The sequence below is a fragment of the Sebastes fasciatus genome, chromosome 15 (assembly GCF_043250625.1).
Source record: "Sebastes fasciatus isolate fSebFas1 chromosome 15, fSebFas1.pri, whole genome shotgun sequence".
Classification (NCBI taxonomy): Eukaryota; Metazoa; Chordata; class Actinopteri; order Perciformes; family Sebastidae; genus Sebastes; species Sebastes fasciatus.
Window position 1 is genome coordinate 2,456,352 of NC_133809.1, and position 22,348 is coordinate 2,478,699.

Below are 22,348 nucleotides of genomic sequence, written 5' to 3' on the forward strand. Positions count from 1 at the left end.
AATGCTAAAGCTAGTACTGCTAATAATACTACTACCTCAACGAGTAGTGCTAATACAATTACAAGTACTGTTATGATAAGCATTGAACGGACAAACCAAACACTGTGTTACCTTGTCCTGCTTGGGCCGGTAATCCCCTAAATGCATCGGTAATCTGATTACGTCTATTTTTTCTGTAACTGTAAAGGAATATAGATATCTTTTTTTTGTATCCTAAATACGTAACGCCATTCCACGTATTCCATCACATCCCAAGCCTGGCTGCACACACAAGTGAGTTGAAGAGTCTGGTGCGTGGTGGACCAACCACTGATGGTGATGGAAAACTCGTCAATAAATGTGCGCCGTTTATGATTTTTTTTCCACCATTTCCTCCATCAACCATGGAAGAAATAACCACTGTTGCTGCTTTGTGTACATGTTATGGAAAACCATATACATAGATATATCAGAAAACCAAACGCCGTCATGTCTGGGTTCATAACGTCACCCGGCGGCGAGCTGTATTGTTTTGTATTGCTTTATCTAGCAGCCACACGTCGCTACTGCGGTATGAACCCAAAAAAACAAACAGATTGTGCTGTAATTTAATATCAATAAACGGATCAAAATGATGCTGAAATAACGACATTATGATGTTGATTTGTAAAAAGTCTGAATTCATGCTCTGTCAGGTCTGTTACCAAGACGACAAGCAAACAACTTTTTAAAATGCTTGTTTTCTGAATGGAGTTTGGATGGAAATACGGCAGCGACGTTGTTGTTGCTACCGTAGACAGACTGTGGTTTCTGCCTGATTATTACTTTAAAATAACATTTTGAATTCAGGACTTTTACTTGTAGTATTTTTAGACCGTGGTATTTCTACTTTTACTTAACTGAGTACTTCCTCCGCCTCTGTTTACTACACAGTAATGTGTAAAAAAACCCCTCATTACTACTAGAAGTAATGCTTAGTACTTCTTCTACTGTAGAGGATAAAACATTTATCAGGTGAGCGCCTGTGTTTCCTTCTTCATATGTTGACCTCCTGACCTGCACGTTCAATAGACTCGAGCTGCGGCTCCGTGATTATCTTATCTCTCTCGCTGCGGTTGCCATGTCGACGGCGACACTCGGCCCGCTCTGTCAACACTCGACACAATCAATGTTGTGTTTGCTGACTGTACGGGAGGCTGAGATTGGCTTCATAGAAGAAGAGGAGGAGGAGCAGGAGGAGGAGGAGGAGGTTTATTTCTCCTTTATGACAGGATTTCTGCTCAGTTTGTGTCTCTTAACATCTGAAAAAAGCTTTTTGAGAATCATTCAGTGATTGTGAGTCTTTATATTCCACAAATAGTTTATTTTTATTCATCAGAAATCAGCTCATTTCACTCTGAACAAGCTACTTTGTCTGTTTTTACGTCCCCAAAGAATTAATTTATTTAAATACATTGAAATATACGCCACTAATAACAATTATACCCATTTCAGAATCATATTAGATATACTTTATTGATCCCCGCGGGGGGGAAATGAGTTACAGTTGCTCCTATTCTATAATATATATATACAGTATATATAAGCATAGAGAAATTATAAAACTGAAAGTGTATAATTACAATATAAAAATATTTATAATAAAACATATTTATAAAAACAGAAATTATAAAACTGAAAATGTAAAATTAAAATATAGAAAAATATATATTAAAACATATGTATAAAAACAGAAATTATAAAATTGAAAAATTATAAATACAATATATACTGTATATATAAATAAAAACATAGGGAAATTATAAGAAAAAAAATGGAAATAAGTATGTGAAAATATGTGCATTATTTTTTTATATAAATATATGAAATAATATATAAAACAATACATATGAACAGTGTAAATAATAATAATGCTGAAAAAGGGGATCTATGATTAACACATTATTGTTTTTTATAACAAAAATAATAAAAACTTTATTTTTATAGCACCTATCATACATAAAATGCAGCTCAAAGTGCTTTACAGTATGGCATGAAAACAAAACACAACAGGAAAAAATAAATAAGTTCATAAAAATAGAATAAAAGATCCAGTAAAAAGGCACAAAAATAAAAGTAGTAAAAATGGTAGTAGAAAAAGAAGATGAACATACTGATCATACAGAAGTGGAATAAACTACAGGAGTGGTTTGAATATTTTCTACGAACACTTTTATTTTGACTCTCCATTGTGAAAATCCAAGTTACAAGCAAACTGTAAACGTTTTAAAGTCACATTTCAAACCTACAACTCAACAGATGTATATGTGGTTTAACTTAAAGTTATTTACTGGACCCTGAAGAAGAGAGAGGACCTGTTCGTTCAGCTGATAAGGTTATCGTCAATCAGGGCGGCTGGAAGGAATCAATGTCCAAGCGACTCTTTGTTTGCCCTCCTCCTCCTTCGTCTTCGTCTCCTGTTGCCTCTCTATTCATATCCCAGCCGATTGTGTGTTAAGTTATAAATAGACCGCAGCAGCGAGGCCAGAGACTGAGAGATCATCAGTAACCACTAAGCCTTTTATAGAATATAAGGAAGTGCCTTTCAGGACATTTATTCATCTCTTTCTTCATTCAGCATCTCTCCTCACTAAGCATCTCTTATACAGTACATGTTGGAGGAAGAAGTTTGTAGTTTAGTGGGTTTTTGAAGCCTATAGTTTGTTGTCAAATTCAGACTGTTTATGGTAGAAAACAACAACGTCGCTGCCGTATTTATGCCTTTATGTTGAGTGTTGATGGAGCAGCTGCATAGCCTGACACTGATCCATCCAGACTCCATTCAGAAATCAAGCATTTTAAAAGTTGTTTGCTTGTCGTCTTGGTAACAGACCTGACAAAGCATGAATTCAGACCTTTTTCAAATCAACATCATTATGTAGTTATTTCAGCATCATTTTGATCCGTTTATTGATATTAAATCACAGCACAATCTGTTTATTTTGGGTTCATACCACAGAGGCGACGTGTGGCTTGCTAGATACAGTCAGTATCTGTATCTACACTGTACGTGAATACAGCTCGCCGCCGGGTGACGTTATGAACCCAGAAAATGACGGTGTTTTGGTTTTCTGATATATCTGGGACTGGGGGGTTATGCGTCTGATTTCATATCTCATATTTGTCTGTTAAATATGAAGCTGCAGCTAGCAGCTGGTTAGCTTAGCTTAGCATAAAGACTGGAAACAGCTAGCCTGGCTCTGTCTGAAGCTATAAAATGTCCCCATCAGCGACTTTAAAGCCGGGAGCGGTGACTTCCTGGAGTCTTCGCTGGTTAAAAGAAGAAGAAGAAGTTTTATCTTCCCTCTTCTTTTGATGTTTTTTTACTTTATTTCGTATAAATGAATGCATAATTAAGTTGGTTTTATTCTCCCGACCTTCTCAGCAGGAGCAGCCCCCCCAGGATGAGGTCCCGCCTCAGCCGGTCAGCTCCTCCCCTCGGACCCCCATCTCTAAATGCGGAGACCTGGTCCTCTCTCTGGAGTACCGGCCCGACTCGGAGAAGCTGCTGGTCTCCGTGATCGCGGCCCGGGGCATCCCCGATAAGGCCCGCAGCGGCATGGACTCCTGGCAGGTCCACATGGTGCTGCTCCCATCCAAGAAGCAACGCCACAAGACGTCGATACAGAAAGGCTCGCTGCCGCACTTCAACGAGACGTTTCGCTTCTCGCGCCTGGACCCGTCGGAACTGCCCATGTCGGCCATCAGGTTCAGGCTGTACGCGCTCGGAGCTTCTCGGATGTCCCGCGAGCGCATGATGGGCGAGAAGGTGCTGCGTTTAAGCGGGCTGGACCCGGACGGAGGGACGATGGAGGTGACGCTGGTCCTGGAGCCTCGCAGTAACCTCAAGGTGAGGTGGACGTCATTTTACAGACATCACGCTGCGTTTGGTCAGATTTGTGTAAATATCTTCTGTGTTTATCTCTCTGTGTTTTGTCAGAGCTTGGACTCCCAGCTGAGCCTGTCTGCCGTGTCTCAGAGCGACAGCGCCTCGTCCACGCAATCTCTGACCCACGGCGGCGTCCCCGAGCTGCTGGTGGGTCTCACGTACAACGCCACCACGGGACGCATGTCTGTGGAGCTCATCAAGGGCAGCCACTTCAGAAACCTGGCCATCAACAGACCACCAGGTCAAACACTCTACCTTCACACACGCTAACACACACACACACACACATTAGAGTTAATCAGTAAAGAATCAGTGACCGGGGAAAAACAAGTTAACCAGCGGGTCCATCTGCGTTCTGTTCCGTATTCTTCAAATGGAAACGTCCACTCAGCCGTTGCAAAAGGCAGTGACGTAGGTTACCCTACTAATAAACTAAAGTACGCTAATCGGAGCTAATAAATAAGTATATGGTTAATGTGAACGCTAGCTCTAGCTGAGTCAACGTTAGCGGTGCTAAGTTTGGAAATAACTGACTCAGATTTATTTGAAGTGGGGTTGTAAGTATACTCCCGTGTTCTGAGAGGTAAAATTACTGTTTTTGTGAATGGAGTCTGGTGGCTTTGAAGACAGCGATTCAACGGCGTCAGTTCCCGTCAGAAAGGGCTGTCTGACGGAGAGGTAAAGCAGCTGTGGACGGGAGCAGCAGAAAAAAATTATTTTAGAAACCTAAAAGATCCAATATCAGTTTAAGTGTACTCCACATTTAGAATATTTTCAGCGCTTTACCTCGCCGTCAGACAGCCCTTTCTGACAGGGAACTGAAGACATTATATTGCCGTCTTCAAAGCCACCAACCCGGACTCATGAAAAGGCGTATAAATACCACGACATCACACAGATATTTTGCGTGTCACGAGCCTGCATTTTAGTACACCACACAAACGTCGTCAGTTAGTTTGTGTTATTGTGTGACTTTCTGATCTGAACTAACGTGGCGTCCACAGCAGTACGTTGCTTAGCTTCCTGCCGGTACTCCTGTCTGCTTCTCCAAACTGGGAGCACGCCGACCGCCATCTGAGTTACTGTATTAATACACTGACTAGAAGGATGTATATATACTGTACATGTAGCAGCGTCATCACGCAGAAACCCACGTCAGGTCACCATGTGGGGAAACGTTTTTAAAAGAGCTTAAAGTGATAATAGCATTTTGAAGCTAAAACATACGAACCAGAATGATATAAAAACCTAAAAAGATATGATACCAACATGACAGAAAAAGGTTGACATTTGTATATTTTGTTCCCCTCCTCCTCTCTGGTCCAGACACCTACGGGCGTCTGACTCTGCTGAACTCGGTCGGTCAGGAGATTTCTCGCTGCAAGACGTCGGTGCGTCGCGGCCAGCCCAACCCCGTCTACAAGGAGACCTTCGTCTTCCAGGTGGCGCTGTTCCAGCTGTCGGACGTCACGCTGCTGGTCTCCATCTACAACCGCCGCAGCATGAAGCGCAAGGAGATGGTGGGCTGGATCGCCCTGGGCCAGAACAGCAGCGGCGAGGAGGAGCTGCTCCACTGGCAGGACATGAAGGACAGTCGAGGACAGCAGGTCTGCCGCTGGCACGTCCTGCTGGAGGCGTAACGCCACCAAGATTTAGGATTTTTTTATTTTAAGAGGAAAGAGAGTTTTTTCTTTAACGTTGGAGGAATGATCGATTTGATCGGCGGACAGGATGATGCATGTGGCTTCAGAGGCGATGGATTCAAAGACTTAGTGTTCTCAGAGCACACTATCGTCACATCAACATCAAACCTGGCTGGTTACAACAAATTCATCTGCTTTTGGAGGCCGACATGAGTTTAAAAGTAATAAATAAATGAAAGAAGAAAGCCTTCAGTTTACAAGTGGAGGCCAAAATCCGCTAAAGTATTTATTTCTCATGTAAAATCCTTACAATTTTGAAGGTTTGCATGCAGAAATACATTTCTCCTCCTCAATAAAACAAAGATCCGTCGGCCTCCAAGAGGAGCTGAGAGTTTGTTCTTCATTTATAGCTTTTTTTTCTTTCTGTAAAGCGGCTCAGCTGTGAGACGAGGGAGCTGCTGTTTAGTTTTTCTAGTGAAATGCTGTGTTAGAAAGTACACACAAAGTAGAGGCGTGTGTGCGTGTGTGTGTGTGTGACTCGTTATTTCTAAATCTTTGCTGTACTTTTACTGGCTGGCAAATCAACGGATATGCACGGCGACTTATGAACTAATGCAGACAGGAAACAGAAAGAAGCAGCGTCCTGAAAATGTCATATTGAAACGATTATTGTCGCTTCCTCTCTAGAAACACGGCCGTCTCACACTGACAACAAGCTGAGAATGGTTGATTTTATATGATGAATTTGGTAACTAAATCAAACAATTATAATCAATCAATCAGTCCAGTAAGTAAGTAACTAATATGAACATTGTCTTTACATATATCCGCCATCTTTTACATTGAGCACAAGTCATTCATTACAAAGCTCATACCTCTTTCCACACTTTACTTTCCTAACTTCCACTGTTTGCACCACAAACCATCTCCATCTACATCTCCACAGCTCTAATTTGGGCTTCAGCTAACAAACTAGCGAGTCATCAATTGATAATTTTTCCAATTAAGTCAATTAATCTAACAAAAAACTCATTAATCTGATTTGTAGGGGACAGATGGGGGTAATTAACCTGACTCTAAAAAGCTAATCCTGAAAAAAGTGTCATTAGTCTGGTTTCACTGGAGAGCTTTAATCTTACATGGTCTAAAAAAACAAACAACTAAACTAGGGCTATCAAAGTTAAATTTCTTTAACGCACTAACACAACTTGGGATTTTTAATTAACCTCTTAAAAATCCAACGGGACACCGTCGGGCCCGGCTACTATTCGATCTCCCATGTTGATAAGAGTATTAAACATTTTGAACAGATAAAAAAATTTGTGATTAATTTGCGATTAATCAAAGCAAATCTTTATATTTTAAAGGTGCAACCAGCAAATGTTTACTATTTTAATTTGTAAATGACACAAACTGGAAGTTTCTATCAATTAATGTGTATCTGAAACTGAAACAGTTGTTTCTACTAAAATCAGCTGCGTAAAAGTTGAGAGTCGCGGTTGTTGTATCGTCGCAAAGTGAGAATATTACAACTGCCCAGTTGGAGCTGTATGGTGAAGTCAGTAGGTTTCTAATCCACTTGTTTTTATGTGCATTTCCAATTTGCGCATGAAAAAAACCCGCCAGGAAACGCCAAAACAAAAACACTAAAAATTATCACGAAAACTTTTTTACGCTTGGCTGATGTGGAAAAATTAGTGTATCGATTAAAGCAAAATGCGATAAAGTGAAATGGAAACAGACTTGACGAATTAATCGCGTCGTACGTGAAGCATGTGACTTAAAGGGCGGGTCCATCTTCGTTCTTTTCAGTTTGTTTTTTTAAATGGAAAATTACTGTTTTTGTGAATGGAGTCTGGTGGCTTTGAAGAGAGCGATATAATGGCTTCAGATCCCTGTCAGAAAGGGCTGTCTGACGGCGAGGTAAAGCAGCTACGGGAGCAGCAGAAAAACGTATTTTAGCCACCTAGAAAAATCAGTATCATTTTTAGAGTACGCTATATTTTCACAGCTTTACCTTGCTTTTCTACATTTTGAGCTTTGACTGGAGCTCTTTTAATGATGTCATCTCGTTGTGTCCTCTTCTTCTGCATTAGTTTAATGGCACCTGACTGGAAAATTACCTCCACCTTCTGCTTCTCTCGATGAACCAACTCCTATAGTGGATGGAAATGTGCATAAATTAGCATTTTCTTTTGGCAATTTTTCTGACAATTATTTGCGCTACAATCGGATGGAAACCTCACTAGTGTTCGTGTTACCGCTGAAGGATCACGTGACCGTAAAATACCGAGTAAAGAAACCAACACGGAGAGTAGAAGTGAAGATGTTTTATGATTCAAGTGGAGGAGGAAAGCGTCTCATTCATATTCAGCAGCGCTCATTCATATTCTCCCGACACGTGTGCTACTACAGGCAGGAAGCCGCGGCAGCTGGAGACTCTCAACCCCGTCGGGATGAGAGCATCTCTTCCCCCCGTCGACACTGAATGATGTTATTTGGCCTTTCCACTCCATCTCCTTCACAGGGGCAAAAGCTCATTTCAACACCCATCAACGCTGAGCTGAAAAGAGGCTTTAAATATCTCACTGCAGCTGTTAATAACAACATGCGATGAATTACCCTGGAAGTGTGTGTTTTTTTATTCCCAACACACTCCGCTCTGGTGGTAATTGGTAGTTTACAGCTGTAGAACGGTACAGTGTGATGACGGTAATGCTGCTGCTAACGCTCATCCTCTTCCAGTCTGAGCATCATTGAGTCATAAGGCAGCAGTTCAGCCCGGAGGGGGGGATTATATTTGTTTGTGTAGACAGATACTGTAGCTCCAAACCCCTCGGGGCGGTGGTGAGGGGGGGGGTTCACACACCGAGAGCAGGAGATGTCTTTATTTGAGTGTTTTGTTTTCTTCAGGCAGGTGTCAACAAAGATCTCTTTAGAAATGATGAACTGCAGCTCGCTGTGAAAGCTTTGATCGGAAGACACCGCAAGAGAATTACTCAAAAATGCACGATTTCACGGAGATGACGGTCTGTAATTACTTTTGGAAAGTGAAGCATAACAAATGAGCTGATGCTCATATTCAAATTCTTCATGTGAATTAAAGGGTCAGTTCACCCAAATCACAAAGAAACCCTGTCCCCACACATCAGGCATTGAGCAATCTACGGATTTTGTTCTTTTTTTTAGTTTCATGGTTTTAAAAGACACAATGAACATGAATGCAAAGCACTGAAAAATGACATTATATATAGAAATATCAAAGAAACGTGCTGGTATTTTGCATAATCCTCCGACCGTACAAAGATAGAAAATGTTGTCCGTTTTATATAATTAGCTATTGAAGCTTTATAATACTGCACCAAGTGAAATATGCTAATTTAAGACCATGGTTTTTATGGCTGCTCCATATTCTAGATGTCTTGTGCATCATTTTATGCACAAAAATCCCCCAAAAATGAATGAATATGTGGAAAGGCACAATTTAATGGACTCATTCTATAATATCTGTTAAATACAGGAAACAAGCTGTAAATGCTGGATGTCTTGTGTTTAAGCTGCAGATATGTGATGATGATGATGATGATGATGATGATGATGAAGACTACTTCAGGTATAAATGAAGCATCAGTTGAAGAATAGGAGTGCTGCAAAGGCTGGATTTAAATTTGTATTTTATTTGAATTATTTTTGTATATATACACTCTGCAAAGACCACAATATTAGGATTTAGAGTTAAACCTACGTAGGCGGAGTCAAAAACCAGAAGTTAGCTGCAATTATCTTCTGTTTTGTAGAATGTTCAGTTTTTTCTCGTTTTCTTAGTGGCTTTTTCCAGCAAACTGTCTTTTTGGCTTCGTCTCGAGGTTAAAAATCAACAAACCGTAAAGCAGTTTTGTTGTGTTTGTATAAAATTGATTGCGTAATACAACTGAATTTTATTATTTGTTTATTTATCTGGTGAAATAACACAAACACAGACAGGAAACTTCATGTTAGAGCACAACAAACTGCTACCACATTTTTTATTTTTATTTTTTCAAAGTACAAATACATAAAGTATTCTATTAATTGTTAGCCTAGTATTTTTTGCACCTAAAAACTTGTCTTAATCTACTACTTTTAAATTGTCATTTGGCAGATCATTCGACCTGTCAGCACTCCTATTCTCCAGGCTTCATACTTGTGAGTGTGAATAGTGACATGAACTATATTTACTGCACAGACTGATATATTTTATGCATGTTGAGTTGTTGTACAGATCGAATCTATAATAATATCTATTCTATATTTTTTAAAATGGTAAATGTTTAATGTTCTTATTAGTATTTCCCAGGATTTCTATTTACACGTCTGCATGCTGAAGTTTGAGGTCCCAGGTAGTATTACAGATGTGAGACAATCAGATTGTGCTGCAGATGTGCTACCGTTGTACTAATACTCCTCCGATGATGATGATGATGATGATGAAGTGCCTGTAAACATTTTGAGATGAAACATATCCACCATGATAAAAAAACAAAACAGATGATCCAAATTTGCATGAAGCCTTCTCGTTGTTCCCTGTGAATGCTGCTGTAGGACTGCATGCATGGGAGGTGACTACAGGGCCTAATGTCAAGACCTGCACCAGGACTGAGGTCCAAGTCAGACCACATTCAGTCAGGATCAAGTCCACAACAAAGACCAAAGCCGACTGAGACGCTATAGCAAACAAAACATGTCTGTTAAAAGTTCATTTTTTCCACACATTACCAAATCTAGTGAACTGATTTTTTTTACAAATATAGTACAGGCAGTTTTAACTTGAGCTGGAGTCAGGACATCATTAGCTTAGCTTAGCATGAAGACTGGAAGCAGGGGGAAACATCTAGCCTACGTTCCAAATCGCATACTTTTTCTTTTTACTTCTAGTACGTACTGCAGCTGCCCTTACAAAGTACGTACTGTTTCATCCAGTACGCATACTACTTCCTCATAACATTGCACCTTGAACTCTGACCCTCTTGCTCATGTATCCCCTGCACAGAGGATTGTGGGTCAGAATAGCCAGAAAAGCATGCTGGCTTGCACACTGCAAAATGTCACCGGGTGTAGTATACATCCTGGTATTTTTGGCATACTGCATTTGACATATTATGTATTGGGACGTACTAAATCTTTTTCTGGCATACTAAATAGTATGGTAGTATGGGTATTGGACTGCACAGTACGTACTAAAGGCACAATGTTATGCATACTGCATGCAACACTACACAGCTGCAGTATGTACTAAAAGTAAAAAGAAAAAAGTGATTTGGAACGCACCCTAACCTGGCTCTTTCTAATGTAGGGAATGGGAATCGTGGAGCATTCCGGGGCGCGCCACTATTTTGGGAGGGTAGCGCACGGAGAGGAAGGAGGTCTAAAGTACGTGCGAAAGACAAATACCCATATAAAGAGAAGCTGACAGAGGCAAAGGGGCAATATGCCAACTACACAGTCATCTGGACAAAGATCAGCTAGCTTTTGAATCTTATTTTATTCACTGTGCAGTGTTTTGTGTTATCTTTTGACACTTGTCGTAAACAGCCAGCGGACGGCACTCTTACCCATTTTCCTCCAAAAATTTCCGATTTGCTGTCGATGACGTCATGTTCCCGTTCTCTATTCACCAACTTTTACCAAAGTTTACTAAACATTTTCCACACGTAACTCTTTGTAAAAACCACAAACTGTCATCTTTACATCACTGTTTACGTGCATAATTAAACAAACAAGATGTTACGTGTTAATTAGTGAGCTTTAGAGGTGTTAGAAGAGCCAGGCTAGCTGTTTCCCCCCGCTGCCAGTGTTTATGCTAAGCTAGGCTAATCGCCTCCTGGTTCTAGCTCAGTATGCTGCTTAGCGTGTTGATCTTCTCTTCTCTCAAATAATCCTTTTTTACTGAATTATTCCTATATTAGTGTTCTTTTAAATGCCGTAACCCTGTTTCAAGCCTTTTTGGTATTTGAATTTTCCTTTTAGAAACAGAAATTTAAGAATTAAAGATAAGTCTAAGCGTTATAATGAATCCAAAAACAAGTAGTTTTTAATCAATTGTCAAAAACATAAAATTGAAAATGGGCTTAATTTGATTTTTCTCCCTTATAAATAATTTAAAAAAATAATAATTAAATGGTAATAACACAAAAACTAAAGCACAGTCCCCTTTTTGTTTTCTGAAAATCCTGTTAGATCTTCATTGACATCCTAAGTGGAACCTGTAACTGTTCTACAGAGACGAGTCTGAGACACTGACTCTGTAGAGACCTGCAGTCCTGGTCTGGTCTGGTCCGGTCCGGTCTGGGCCGTGCATGCTGATCCCCCCACGGCACCCAGAAAGCACTTTTTGTACCAAGTTTTGTCGTTGCCAATAAAACCCAGAAGATCCCCGCTGTGGGAACGTCTGTCCGCCATCTGGTTTCTTGGGTCCGTCTCTCTGTCCAGTTCAGATGTCTTAATTCTGAGAATGAGGCTTTTCTAACCTCAGTTAACAACAACAAAAACACAGTTCATCCCTCTGTGATTGGTAGCAGAGATTTCCAGTTTCACACAGAGTGGATTACAGATTAGAGAAAGTATTTATCTAAGTGTTTTTGGAGAGTTTAATCTTTGGCAGCAGATGCTTTGGTTTGTAGATTTAACCTACAAACATGCATCTTGTTTATGTTGCTGTTTATTAACTGCATAGTATCAAGTGTTCAATTAACCTTTATTCTTTCTCAACTGTAATACTGTATGGTGGTACAGCCCAGTCACACAGCAGCTCGTGAAATAGTCACAAAATTGAATCTATTTGATTTGTGCACATAAACACGAATTTCCCTTGTTTTTCGTTACGCTTTGCACGACTTTTCAACAACACGTGATGCACATGTCAATTTCCCTTCCAGTCTTTTCAAAATAAAACTACTTAGTTAGGTTTAGGAAAAGATCGACTTGGTTATAGGCTGATGCAACAAAATTACTTAGTTAGGTTTAGGAAAAGATTGTGTTTTAGATTAAAATAATACCGGTAATGCTGTAACTTAAGTGTGGAAGTTACGTGACAAAAACGACTTAGTTAGGTTTAGGAAAATATCGCAGTTTAGGTTAAAATAACTCTGGAAGTGCCATAACTTAAATACGGAAGTTACGTGACAAATAAATCACCCCGACCTCCTCCCTACTCGGCGTTCGCCGCTCTGTATACTTCCCGGTTCACAATTACGTGGATTACATATGAATTGATTCCGGCGCTGACCATCACGAAAACAAATGTGAAATTCGTGTTTATGTACACGAATCAATACATTACATTTTGTGACTATTTCACGAACTGCTGTGTGACTGGGCTGAAACAGGCAAGAATTTGTATAAAAATTATTTGATAATTCTAACAAAAATAAAGCTAAATTCACGTAAAAAAATGAATGGAAAATAAATTAAAAATTAACAGGCTATTGAAATAAAAAATAATAAATGTTTAAAACGTTCTATAATTCAGTGAAGTAGCATGAAAAACTTCTGTTTTTTGTGTGTGTACATGTATTTGTGTGTACAGAGACTTTGTTAAACAAAACAAAACAACACATGATATTTTAGATGCAGAAAGTTGTCTCTGTGTGTCTCTGTGTGTCTCAGTGTGTCTCAGTGTGTCTCTGTGTTGGTAGAGAGGAGCAGCGTTGAAGATGAGGAGTGATCCTGCAGCGTCATCACCGCGCTTACTCTGTCTCCTAGCAACAGGAAACATCTGCCTCCTCAGGACCAATGAGGAGAGCGTGTGTGCGTGTGTGTGTGTGTGTGTGTGTGTGTGTGTGTGTGTGTGTGTGTGTGTGTGTGTGTGTGTGTTGTCTCTTGTTGCCGTGAACGGGATATTTTAGGAGGCTGGAGAGCAGTGAGCGTCTCACCCCGGAGGAGCTGGAGCTGTCCGTCCATCCATCAATCCGTCCATCTGTCTGTCTGCAGGGACCGAGGGAGCCTCTGACTTCAGGCCGAGCTGGAGCGTCTCTGAGTCGGTGTGAGGACGGTCGATGAGGCGCCGAGGACCGGAGGAGAGACTTTAACTGGGATTTACTGAGCTGCTGCTGCTGCTGGACGGAATCATTTAAAGGTAAGAAGCTTTAATGGACATTAAACGGTGGTTTTACATTTAAAACAGCAGCTGAGAGACTCATCTCTAAACTGGGCTTAATGCAAGTTTATTATCAGCAGCAAACATGGATGCAAAGGTGAAGAAAGGAGAGACTGAACACATAAAAAACACAATAAAAAGGAGAATTAAGATAGAATAAAATTATTATTTATTTAATAAAATGCAAATACAGGTCTCTAACTAAAACGTATTTTTTTAAAAGCAATATTTATCTAAACTTAAAAGACATGTCATGGCTGTCCAGTGATAATCACTGTACTCCAAATTAGATGGTCTTGAGTTTTTCAGATAGAGTGAAGGATTAAGTGTTCCTATTTGGGTTGACAAATTCTCCTTATAATCCTAATAATAGCCTATAATATATAGGCTATTATTATAATGAATTATATAAACAATGCAACACCACAAAGCTCAAAACATGGCTGAAAAGTTGATATTTGTGGTGATAAAATGTGAAGTAAAAGTCTCTTAAATCAAGATCATGTTAGTTTAGTTGGTATATGCACATTTCCCACCATTCTTAATGAAAATAAATGTGGTTTTAAGGGATAAAACATGACCTCATGTGCACACTTATTTGCTGCAAAAGAAAATGTATCTAGCCTACAGCACCTTTTAAACGTGGAGGCAAAGGTGAAGAAAGGAGAGGCTAAACACATAAAAACAATAAAATTAAAATATAATAAAATCAGATAATTTTAAATAAAATGTAAATGGACTGAAATATAATACAGGTATCTAACTCTCCATAAAAAAATATTAAAAAAACTATATTTATCTCAACTTAAAAGACATGTCATGGCTGTCCAGAGAAAATCTCTGTCATCCAAATTAGATGGTCATGTCAGATAAAGTGTATGATTAAGTGTTCCTATATGGGTTGATAAAATCCTCCTTATGGTTCATAATACATAGGCTATTAATATAATGTATTATATAAAGAAGGCACCACCACAAAGCTTTAAACAGAGTTGATATCTTGGTTTATGCACATTTCCCACCAATCCTAATGAAGATAAATGTGCTTTTAAGGGAGAGAACATGACCTCCTGTGCACACACACTTCTGCTTTTAGAGGAAATATTAGCTGCAAAAGAAAATTTATAGCAAGTGTTGCATCCACACACACACACACACACTTCCCACGCATCCTCTCTCTCTCTCTCTCTCTCTCTCTCTCTCTCTCTCTCTCTCTCTCTCTGGCCACGGATCCATCATCATGCATCATTCTCCCACAGATTAAATATTCGGGCTGCAGTTGGATGTTAAAAAACTGTGTGAGTCACTGCAGCAGCTTCAGGGGAGCCGGCGTGAATGTTTCGCAACGATAAAGCTTCCCACTCCGTGTTTATGATTGATTTATGGCATTTTAAATAACACACACACACACACACACACACACACACCGCCCTCTTATCTCTCCTCCTCCTCCTCGTTCTTCATTTTAAATGAGCTTCCAAGGACAGCAGATTTTTTTTAAAAGACAGCTCTATAAATATTATGCAAAGATATGATAAACGCACAACATTAAAGGGTCAAATCAGGATATTATGCAGCAGTGCACACACAGATTGTGAGTGCTTTTAATGTGGAAATACATGAAATAAAATGCACATTTCATACAAATACAATAGAATAGTTTTATTCTATTTTATTTTGTTCTTTTTCATTCTTTTTAAAAATGTTTTTATATGTGTTTTCCTTTATTTCATTATTTTATTTTATTTTATTTACATTTATTTTTATTTTCATTTGATTAAATCTTTTATGTTTCCTTTCTTTCTTACTTTTCTTCCTGCTGGCAGGTGTACAGGTGTGCTGACTTGACTATGACTTGCCCCAAACTGCATGTGATTATCATAAAGTGGGCATGTCTGTAAAGGGGAGACTCGTGGGTACCCTTAGAACCCATTTACATTCACATATCTGGAGGTCAGAGGTCAAGGGACCCCTTTGAAAAAGGACATGACAGTTTTCCTCAACAAAATTTAGCATAATTTTGGAGCGTTATTTAACCTCCTTCACAACAAGCTAGTATGACATGGTTGGTGTCAATGGATTCATTAGGTTTTCTAGTTTCATATGATACCAGTATCTTTGTTATAGTTACGTTAATGCTTTAAAGAAATTAGTGTCGTTAAAACTAATTCGCATTAACACGTTATTATGACGTTAACTTTGACAGCCCTAGTTCCTTTATAAATAGAGCTGTTGTCATGTAAACTCTGATGAAGGCTTTACACCCAAATATGACAGCATTTTTGTCAGACCTTTAGTTGTAAATAAAGATTGTCCTACTTTGAAAATGAAAAGTAGAAGATGTTTATATCCAGGTTGCACAAATGTGATTTTGGATCCAGAAATTCATGTTGGAGAAAATCAAACTTTGGACGTTGGCAGCTGAGACAGATTGTGTAGTTTGTTCATTCATGCTCAGATGTTTTGGTCCTTTCTTCCTATCCTCCTCCTCTTCCTCTTCCTCACCTGTCTCTTCCCTGCAGGAGTCTGAGGGCGATGTGGAGGCTCAGATCGGCTCAGACGCACTGATTCAGAGAGCTGAGCGCCGGCTGTGGAGCGTCAGCAGCAGGTAATCAGATCTGTTACCTCATTTACCCTCGATGGCTTCAGGTGATGTCATATAAGAGCTTTCCTTTATACAGTTTAGTTTGGAGGACTTGTCGGAAACAGGTGATTTGGGGTGAAACAGTGAGTTATTCACACATCCAGCAGACACAGGGAAACATCATCTTTAATCATTTTAGCTCTGTTTTTGGTCTCCACCACCTCCTGAAGGAAATATCTGTCACTTTAGCTGCTAAATGCTCCACTATGTTCACCAGCTACTCTCTAATTGTAGATTTAATTTTTTTTTTTTTAGTTAAAAGATGCTAAAAAGCTCCATAGAGCTGAGGGGATTTTCACTACAGATGACACCTTTCACATGACACATTTGACAAGGATTAATATGGATTATAGCAGATTTAAAGGTAACCCAGAAAGCCTCATTAACCTGGATTCACTGCAGACTTTAAGTGTCAAAATGCTGTTTCACAAAAAAATTTAACTCATCATCAGTTTACTATTTCTCAGCGGAAGACTATTATATTTTTCACAATTAACTAGGGCTGTCAAAGTTAACGCGTTAGCGCAAATTTGTTTTAATGGCACTAATTTCTTTAATGCATTAACGCAATCGATCTTTCAGAGGTTGTAGCGGGCTCAGTTTTAAAGCTAGAGTGAAGATACTGGCATCATATTAAACTAGAAAACCTGATGAATCCATCGGTACCAACCATGTCATACTAGCTTGTTGTTGTTGCCTGTTGGGCTGCAGTTTGCCATGTTATGATTGGAGCATATTGTTTGATGCTAAATGCAGTACCTGTGAGGGTTTCTGGACAATATGTGTCATTGTTTTGTGTTGTTAATTGATTTAAAATAATAAATATATACATACATTTGCATAAAGCAGCATATTTGTCCACTCCCATGTTGATAAGAGGATTAAATACCTGACAAATCTCCCTTTCAGGTACATTTTGAACACATAATAAATGTGCGATTCATTTGCGATTAATTGCGATTAAATATTTTAATCGATTGACAGCTCTAATAGAAATATGAAATTTTGATAAACAAATTATTTTTCCTCAATTAGTACCAGCCTTCTAATGATATGACTTGCTTTTAAAATGTCATAATAAGCTTTATTTAAATGTTAGTTAATCACATGGATCTTTTTCAAAAGGGGATTACTTTGCTTGTGTCCTCAAATTTTCTCCAAGCTCACTGTCGCTATTCAATAACATCCACTTTAGTCGTGAAACAGAAGCTTTTTGCAAATTTTTTAATCATGCTATAGGGTAAATCCCAGTTTCCCAGCATTCCCTCTGTTAGATTTGTAGTCTAATCTGTTGTTTTGTTGCCTCCAGCAGCCCCTTCCCTGTGAGAGAGACCAAACCATTCAACAACGTCGAAAGTTGCCTACTTCAAGAGGAAATATGCGGAGGAGGAGGATTTACACGGAGGCCTACATGGATATTTTCAAAAAGTAAGAACCTCTTCAGTCCATCTTGTTGTCGACATTTTCCTTTTCACCATTCAAGTCGATCTTCAAGCCGATCATGTAATTTGATTCTCTCCGTGTTAAGCAACCCTGACCCACCTCGAGTGTTTGTTGATCTTTGCATTGTCTCCAGGTTTTCTTCACATATTTCTGTACGTTGCTTTTTTTCCCTCTCATTCTTGACCTTCACCATCTCCTCCAGTGGAGCTCGTTTCCCATCACATGGTTTCACTCTTTATATGTTGTCCTTCAGCTTTCAATCATTCAAAAGAATCACTAAAAACACTCATTCTCCGTTTCTATGCTGATGAAACCTTCATGTTCATGACAGAATTTACTTCATATTGAAATCCAGATTAACCAGCCACCAAAACATCTACGAATTCTGTATTAGCAAAAAGACAATTAGAAACTTTTTGGACGTGACTGAAGAAACGTTTTAAATTCAACTAGAGTAGATTTAGTAGCTCCCATAGCAAGTGCTGCTGAATTGAACTGGGACCCTCATAAACTTCATGAAATCATAAAATAAATACTAATTTAACATGTTCACGATTTGTTTTCTTTTGTGGGAGAAGTGAATTTATCGTGTAGTATTCGCTTTGCTGGCTAAGATTTGCTCACTTGCTCTTCAGCGGATAATCACGTGAATGTTTCAGTTCTTTGACTGATTATTTGATCAAATTTTTCTGAGTATCTGCTGACGTCTTCACAAGAAACTTATGTGAATCACGTGAATGTTTTAGCTTTGACACTGAGACTTTTATCTGCTTGTATGAGCTACAAATCTGTACAGAGGACGGAATTTGCCGAAATTATAAATAAATAAATAAATAAATAAATATTGATATATTAATAAAACTCGATAAATAAATAAATGTCATTAAATGTAGCAAACATAATATTAAAAATAAAGGTATAAATGCCATTAATTAATTGATAAAATGTGACATAAATTGATATGTCTGTTTTGATTTCCTTTTTATTTATTTATCTTTGTATTAATTCTCTTATTTATTTACCCTTCTTTTTAATTTTCCATTTTAGTTATTGTTATATTTATTTCTATGAATTTTAATATTAATTATTTATTTTTGCCTTTATTTTTCACTTATTTTTGTTTGGTTTTAGTTATTTTTGCATTTATTATTTAATATTTATTTTTAAATGTATGTGTTTATTTATTTGTTTATGTATTTTTCTATTTCTGAACAATTTTCCCTTTGCATTTCACCCCTTGTTTATTTTTTCCCAAACTTATTTATTTCTGTATTCTTTTCTTTATACATTTCTTTTTAACTTTTCTTTATGCATGTGTGCTTCATTATGTTAGCCAGCTAACTTTTTGGTACATTTAATGACATATTTTTTTACTTATTAAGTCATTTATTTTGTCAGGTTCCATCCTCCATAAATCTGATCTTATTCCTCTGATAAAACTGTAAAAGTAAAAACACAGACTAACCATCTACCTTTGTGTTTATCATGTGCAGCACCTGATACTGCAGGAGGACCGGAGCTGCATCCTGAAGCTGTCCCTGGAGAAGCTGAGGTTCCTGGAGGACCCCGAGGCCTACCTGAGGCGCTCCGTCCTCATCAACAACCTGCTGAGGAAGATCCACCATGAGGAAGAGGAGCTGGAGGTCGAAGAGGAGGAGGAAGAAGAAGAAGAAGAAGAAGAAGAAGATGAAGTAGAAGAAGAAGAGGAGGAAGAAGAAGAAGAAGAAGAAGAGGAGGAGGAGGTCATAGGAGAGAGAGGTCAGCGGAGGCTGTTGTACCCGGACAGGAAGAGGGTGAAGGTGCTGGTGATGGACTGCTGCTCTCCGGCGTTCGGCCTGGAGGAGCTGCAGCGTTACCGGCTGGTACCCTGTTACCCGTCAGCCGGATGCCTGTACAGCCTGGGTACCTGCCCGGGCCTCGCACCCAACCACCAGGTCCTTCTGTACAACCTGGACGACAACGGCTGACTGTCCACACCTCACTGCCTCTTTTCAAAGCTGGGAAATGCAACGTCACTTCCTGTTACGGGCTTGTACTGCTTGTTCACCAGGAAGAAAGCTGCCGTGGTTTCCCCACTAAAGGGACATGTGTGGTGGGGTCTGTTGTGTTCGTTTGCCAGGATGTCACCTCCTCCTGTCTCCTTGCTAAGAGGCAGCAGTGGATTTGAGAGAAAACCCTGATTCTTCTTCTGCTTCAGGATCAACAGGGTCTCTGATGTCGATGTCAAACTCTGCCGCAGCGTCACTGCCATTTTTATTAAATGTGAGAGACTTGAAGCAGGCTGTTGATGTTGTGTTATTGTTGCTCATGTGAACCGTGAGCGTATTCAGGGATTTACAGACTGCAGGCTACTTTTTGATGCACCTTGGGTTGCGTGGAGAATATGCGCTTCTGTTATCTTTTTATGCTACCGTGTGATTTATGAAATATTCTGTGTGTAACATTCCCTGGACTGTGTGTGAATCATCATCTCAAGATATACCACATCCTCTGAGGTGCGTTTACCGCCTGTGGGAAGACTTGTTTCTTTCTCTGTACTTGATGTCTTGTGTTTTGCATCACTTTGCTGCCCTCTGCTGGTGAAATTATTCATCTTGAAGCCCTTTTTAGTGGCTGATGTGTCTGAAATCTCACAATGCAAGTGAATGATAAGAAAATCCCCCAATTTAGCAATTAATAAGCAGTATGTAAACATTTAATAAATGGTTTATAACACACCATAATGCAGCTGTAAGCAGATATAAGTGTTTATTTACTGATGTATAAACATAATGAATGACAATATATTAAAATACAGATATAATGCTATAAAATATGTCTTAATTTGAGAAGTTATACATATCAACAAATACTGGACATTAATAAATACTTAAAATGTCCTTTTGTTTGCGTACAACGGCATTATAGTGTGTTATAAACCAAAATAATAAAGGGGGTTAAAGTAATTTTTAACAAAAATTATAAAAATCTTTATTTGCTTGATTTGAAGTCATGTTTTGTAGTTTAAAAAAAAAAGGAAAATTGTGTCTCCTTCTCTTCAGCTCTAAGAAGTCACAACATTTTATTTTCTGCTACCAAATAATTAGTTTGTGAATGATTTTATGGTGTCTTAAAGCTAAATTTCAGAGAGCAGAATGTCTTTAAATTGATATTATATCCCATATTTTCAGTCCTGGTTTTAACAGCAGCTGCAACGTTGTCACAGAGTTGACTGAGTTTTGCTAAATTGTCAGAAGATATTTTATTATTTTTATTAATGTGGCACGAAGCGTGCTTTATAAAGCTGACTAATCTGCTGTTTGACAACAACAGCGATTAATGATTCATCCTTTTTCAGTGTCTCTTTCTGTGTTTTGCATGTTCAGTCCAGGAGTTTCACTGGGCTGGAAAATTGTGCATCTTGATAACAATCAATCACTACAATGGAAAAACAACAACAACTACAACTCCAACTGCAGGCAACTATTAAAGAGAAGCTTGATATTTTAAAACAAGAATTTATATTTTGATGAAAATGCATATTCCATATTTAAGATAAACTATTTTGAAAAAGGGGCCAGTAAACTTTTTTTCAGGTGATTGATTATCAAATAAAGTATGTGAGGTGACAATGTTTTTATGTGTTTTGATGCATCTATCTATCTATCTATCTATCTATCTATCTATCTATCTATCTATCTATCTATCTATCTATCTATCTATCTATCTATCTATCTATCTCATCATAATGGGGCTGCACACTATGCGCGGTCACGTTACGTCGTGACGTCTGGAGCATGTCTACTGTGCGTGCGCGCCGGAACTACTGTTGCCTTCAAGTGCTCCTACCAAACTCAAACTTTAGAGGCTCAAGCTGAGAGACTCTTGGAACGATGTAATAATGTCGATTTATAACAAAACGTTCTTTATTCTTCATCGTAAGATATTTTTAATATTCTATATTAATATTTTGTATCTACTTTTTGTTGTGTTCTTGCATCTAAACATTCAATAGTTAATGATAAAAACACAATTTCCAGTTTTCAACCAAAGCCTTAAGTAGATATGATAATAAAATGTGTTTTTAAAAAGCCCTTCATAATCATCATAATTCAATGTCACCATTAAAGAAGAATGAGTAAAACTAAAAGTAAACTTTAATACAGTTTATATGCAGGGCTTGAATGCTAAGGTCATGAGTCCAAATCTCCCCAATGCACCCCACCTCGAAAGCTTTTTATCATACAGATTTATTTTTGAAATATTTTCTGTAAATTAAAATAAGTAAACATGAAGGTCTGAATGTCAAGTGGTCGAGTATAGAAGTTTGGGTCTCTTGGGCTTGTTTACTTTTTCTTTGATGAGATATTTCCTGATTTGAGTGAGGAAAGTTTTCTAACTTTTTCACTGCACACAAAAAAACGTTATCATTGTATATAAATATAAAAAAAAAAAATCCACGTATACAAAATAAGCTTAATAAATATATTTCTGATACACAAATATTTTAAATAAATATAATATAAATTCACAAATATGTGTAGTATAATAATACTCCCATCAAGGTTGCTAAAAACTTATATCTGAAAAATATATAT

The 22,348-nt window shown here is 38.4% G+C and overlaps 1 protein-coding gene and 1 long non-coding RNA gene across 6 annotated transcripts in view; both read left to right on the top strand.

Moving 5' to 3' along the window:
* The window catches only part of syt16 (synaptotagmin XVI), a 38,554-nt gene extending 32,628 nt beyond the window's left edge, over positions 1–5,926 (top strand). For all 5 annotated transcript variants that reach the window (XM_074661235.1, XM_074661238.1, XM_074661239.1 and 2 more), the window contains exons 5-7: positions 3,404–3,868; positions 3,959–4,148; positions 5,234–5,926. In XM_074661235.1, coding sequence (XP_074517336.1) covers positions 3,404–3,868; positions 3,959–4,148; positions 5,234–5,547 — 969 coding nt within the window. In that variant the 3' untranslated portion in view covers positions 5,548–5,926. The remainder of the gene's footprint in view (positions 1–3,403; positions 3,869–3,958; positions 4,149–5,233) is intronic.
* Positions 5,927–13,375: 7,449 nt separating this feature from the next.
* On the top strand, positions 13,376–21,386 carry LOC141783769 (uncharacterized). Its single transcript, XR_012597353.1, has 4 exons — positions 13,376–13,663; positions 16,207–16,292; positions 17,638–17,756; positions 19,265–21,386. It is a non-coding gene; the product is annotated as an uncharacterized LOC141783769 (long non-coding RNA).
* Positions 21,387–22,348: the final 962 nt, after the last annotated feature.